Below are 4,959 nucleotides of genomic sequence, written 5' to 3' on the forward strand. Positions count from 1 at the left end.
GGCAGGGATTATATAGATGGTGCCCAATATAATTCCTATTTCATAGTATTAATGTTGTTGCTGCTCAGGATTGTAATGTGACATACACACACACACACCATCCTTTAGCTACAGTGGCCAAATAACTCATACCTCTTTCACAACCAGAGTAGGAACCTGAACCGAGTGTGGCTGCTCTAAAATCCACTCCGAGCCCAAAATGGACACACGTTATAAACCATTAGCCACCCCTTTACTGGTTGTAACTGGGCCAGAGTGGAGGCCGTTACCAGCATGAAGACACATGTTGTTGTCACCAGCAAGAGAGCTGTATCTATATACATTTTGATGACAAGCATGGATTACTGAAACAAGCCTGTGTTCAGGAGACTGGAATCCTGATAGCTCAGCTTCCTCTCTGATGGACTGATTTCCCAGACACCTAAAAAGAGCATGAGGGCTCAACAGAGGCACAGACACAGGTCTGAGGGATGCTGTGTTGGCAGGAGAAAAGAGCCGGTGTGGCGTTTATCGAGTGATTGTAATGACATTCATAAACACTGAGTGTGAAGAATACATCTAGCCAGCACAGCTAAGCCTTTGAAGCTGAGCTCCCATGCATCAGGTGAACACCCTCGTTTCCCAACATGGGACAGGCATGTGTGCAGCAAAGCTCATGTTCTGTTGCTGTATGCAGTGTGTGTGACTCACACATGCACAGACACATATGAGTGTGTAATGAGAGAGCAGTCACATTGCGGAGGTGAGCTGTGGTGACACCAGAGGCTCAAACCTCCGACCCTTTACCTCACCGCATAGCTATGGCACCGAGCTCTCTCTGGTTACTGAGGTTAACGTTGGTTCACCTGTGAGCACACACACATACTCACACACACTTCCTGTGGATCTTCACTAACACCAGTGTAATGTAAAGCTCTATTGATACACAGATGCTCTGTTGGTTGGAAGCTGCATGGGACAGTGACGATGTTTGTCATTAAATTTAACATGTTTGAGCCCCTGCTGATTTCTAAAACAGCCCGACCCCCCAAATCGCTGCTGCTATTGTCATGCAAAGAATGGCCATTAAAGATTTTTTTCATCCAGATCAGTAGTTTCAACAGCCGACACAGCTGGTCTGCATATCACTCTCTGTGTGTGTTTTTCTCCTAGAACCTGACTGAGAAAGATAGAAAGATGGTTTGGGTTGGTGTCTTGAAGATGATTGTTGAGTCTCATTCCCAAAGCATCGGTATATGATACCCTAGGAATCAGACTCAACAATCAACTATCTTTCTTAGCACTGATTGGTTATTTTCGTTCAGGCCCGGTGGATTCTTGTAAATGCCATTTGGAGCAGTAGGAGGAGTCAGAGGAACCTGTTTTTATCTGTCTCGTGTACTACTGTCAGAATATAGTGAAAGTTTCAGCAAATATGACAAAAAAAAAATGTGTTCATAAAAATGACCTACTGCAGCTTTAAAACTACCACTGCCAGTTTGAATTTCCAGAGACTAGCTGGTAAAATGTTAAAAGTGAATGAGCGGGGAAAGCAGCAGGGACACTTGGTTGATCTCTGGATAAATGTTGAGAGGCACTGTTTTTTAATTTTTAAACGTAGTGTGAAACGTACAGTAGGTCCCCTGTATGAGCTGGTTCCCACAATGAGTATTATCTTGTCCTGGTAATCTGACATCTGTAAATATCAGGCTGACCCTCTTAATCTGCACTATATATAGAGAGCTCTGCTGATACTGCAGCTTCATGTAGATGTGAGAACAGAGCCTGAGCTGTGTGTGTCAGTTTGAGGTGTGGACAGTGGGTCAGCAGAGGTAGGGAGGGGTCCTTCTCAGCTAAACTGCTGCTCCTACTAGATAAGTCTCTGTTCAACCGCACTGACCATGACAAAGCAATCTAAAATAAAAAAACACCAAAGATAATGACTCACACAACCGTCCACAATTTACAAAACCTCACCCTCCCGCAGATACCATTGAAATTCATGCAGTATGTTAGAATGCAGCTGAACTAGTCTCCCTCTAAACTACCCCGTCCCCTCTCACTCCTTCATGCGTGCAAGCCTCTGGCCGGCCGCCCTGCCTCAGTGTGAGAGCCAGCGTGCTGATTTTGGCGCTAATGGTGCCATCCAAAGTTTTAACCTCTCTGTGTCTCCACTCCTTCCCTCTCCATTGCTCTCCTGCAGAGAAATTCAGAGCCTATTCTGTCCATCCTGCCAAAACCTCAGACTTTAGAGATAAAAAGTCCATTCTCCTAATGCTTTGACTGTGTGGTAGGTATCTTACTTTTGGGATGTTTGGATGACTGTCTCACATACTAATTCAGAACATCAGGAGGTTAACACAAAGAGGAAGCTGTGTGAGCTTGGAAAAGTACAATGTTATATATCTTTATTAGTGTCAAAGTGTGAATACTGCTACATTTGCAGGCCAATGTGTTTTCTTTAAAGCTTTTACCAGGGACTGTTTTAACACTGTTACTGTCTAAACACTGCTGCTTTTTAGATGAAACTGGATTCCCTGAGTGGTTTGGAATGTTGTTCAATAACTGGGTAGTTAAACACTATGTATATGTACTTATATTTTTCATATGAAATGCATAAATGCGACATCTCAGCAGCATCTAAAAGAGACCTATGTTGTATATGTAGTTGAATTGTGTTCCATTATCCCAACTTTCAAACTCAGAGAAATATGTCATTTTATTCAGGTAACATCCATCAAATATCACAGTACTACAATCTTAGAGCAGAAGAGTCAATTGGCTGAAGATAGATTATCTAGCAGTCTGGGATTAAAACACAAAAACACAAAATAAAGTATTCTTTGCATGTAAACTATGAATTAAAAATCAGTAGTAGTGTTTAGTAGTTTTTTTGAGAATCAACACTATCACAACACACAATATTGCGATACTCATTGATTCATACACAATATTTTCCTTATCATCTGTTTACAATTTCTGTCTGTCATGTCAGAATAGATTTTCATCAACAATGGTAGTCCTAGTCTCCCATGATCCTACACTAGTTCAAGGCATCATCAAGCTATGAATTTTGTTATTGTTTTGATGTGAGAGACGCCCTAGTGGCAGAAACTACATACTGTACGTTTAACATACAGTAGGAACTTTAGCTAGAAAAAAGCTCTAAGTGTCTGTTCTTCGCTGAGACATTGTTCCTGGAAAACCTGAATATATACCTAGACACTAGATACCACTGATGATGAGTCGGGGCTAAACCGACCATTTGATCTTTATAAGCTAGAGTCTGTGCTTACATGTTTGCTGAATGTTTAAAAAACGACCCACATGCCATCTCTCACTCCTCTCCTCTCAGATCACTATCCAGAGGGAAAGCGGCCTGGATGTCTCCACCCCAAAGCATGGCAAGATCGACCCCAACAACGCTCCTCACGTTGGGGGAAACCAGTGGGCAGGAGGCACAGGTAACCAGTGTTTCTTATAGGCACAGGAACATGCACAAATTCTATCTGTCCACAAACTGCTGATTGAAATCTGGGCTAACATTTTACACACACTTTACTTTGATTGATAGAATATAAGAAGGTGGATATATGAGGCAGCTGTGGTGTGCTCCCCTCCCACAGCAACTGCTTAATTGCCCTTGGGCAAGGCACTAAACCTCCCTCTGCTGAACTACTTGAGGGCATACCACCACTATGGCCGGCCTTATAGTACAGTAGATTAGACCGACCCTATTGAGCTACGAACAGCTCACAGAGGAGGCAGGTTTATGAAGAAGATTATTTATTTTAGAACCGGTTCAGGAACCAGATCTAATTTGGTGGAAAAGGGGTCCTCTTGGTCCACTCGTCTATTCCCAATAGTTCCAGTTTGGAGCCACGATTGCAGTGTTTTTGAACCATTCATTTTACCTTTTGCTTACTATCTTACCAACATGTTTTAGCTCCTAACTAATCATGGATGTACACTATAGGCCAAAGGTTTGGAAGCAAGATCAAATATGTACAAAAAAAGATCATAGTTTCATTTGTATTACATTGCAACAAAATAAACATGATTATTATATAAAGAGTCACTTATCAGAATACATTTTTACTATAATTATCAGGTATTTGGGTTTTTCTTGCTTTCTTTGCTATCATCAAAGTAACCTCCTCTGGCTTTAACAACAGCATGGCATATACGAGGAATTCGTTCCACAAGTTTTTTAAGATATGTGCCAGGAATTGCATTCCAAGCTTTCTGAGACTGCTGATTCATGGGACGCACTTTTCTGACTGATTGATCCAATTCGTCCCACACAAGCTCAATTGGAAAGATGTCTGGAGACTGAGGGGGCCAAACCATCTTTCAAAGAACACCTTCCTCTTCTTTTTTGTCTTCCCCTGACAGAGCTTGGAAGAATGCTTAGGGTCATTATCTTGCTGCAAAACAAACTTTCGACCCACAAGTCTTAGTTCAGATGGAACTGCATGATGCTGGAGGATGGAGTGGCACTGTTCCTTCTTCATGATACACTTTACTTTAAACAAATCTCCTACTCTATCACCTGTAAAACATCCCCATAACATGGCATTACCACCTCCATGCTTTGTTGTGGGTGTTACGCATGGTGCTTTAACACAATTCAACTACAGTTTGCGATTTTGAACCAAATAGTTTAAATCTGCTTTCGTCGGTCCAGAGAACTTGTTTCCAGTCATCATAGGTCCAATTTTTGTGTGCTTTTGTCCACTCATATCTCTTTTTCTTGTTATTTGGTAGTAGTGTTGTTGTTTTTTTGCAGATACACAGCCCTTCAGACCAGCCTTTCTCAAACGTCTTGTCAGAGATATGAGTTTTGACCTTGTCATGTTGATTTCCTCCCTTATTTGTGGTGCTGTTTTTCGATGATCTCTCTTACTTGGGGCGGCAGTAGCTCAGTGTGTAGGGACTTGGCGACCGGAGGGTCGCCGGTTCAAGTCCCACACACCACAA

At 42.1% G+C, this 4,959-nt stretch overlaps 1 protein-coding gene across 1 annotated transcript in view; it reads left to right on the forward strand.

Annotated features, from left to right (window-relative positions):
* The first annotated feature begins 3,271 nt into the window (after positions 1-3,271).
* Positions 3,272-4,959, forward strand: part of LOC118338662 (von Willebrand factor A domain-containing protein 8-like) — a 21,268-nt gene continuing 19,580 nt past the window's right edge. The window contains exon 1 of the mRNA XM_035675940.1: positions 3,272-3,443. Coding sequence (XP_035531833.1) covers positions 3,287-3,443 — 157 coding nt within the window. The 5' untranslated portion in view covers positions 3,272-3,286. The remainder of the gene's footprint in view (positions 3,444-4,959) is intronic.

Source organism: Morone saxatilis, unplaced genomic scaffold, assembly GCF_004916995.1.
Source record: "Morone saxatilis isolate NCDOM2014 unplaced genomic scaffold, NCSU_SB_2.0 Contig5, whole genome shotgun sequence".
In the NCBI taxonomy this organism is placed as follows: domain Eukaryota; kingdom Metazoa; phylum Chordata; class Actinopteri; family Moronidae; genus Morone; species Morone saxatilis.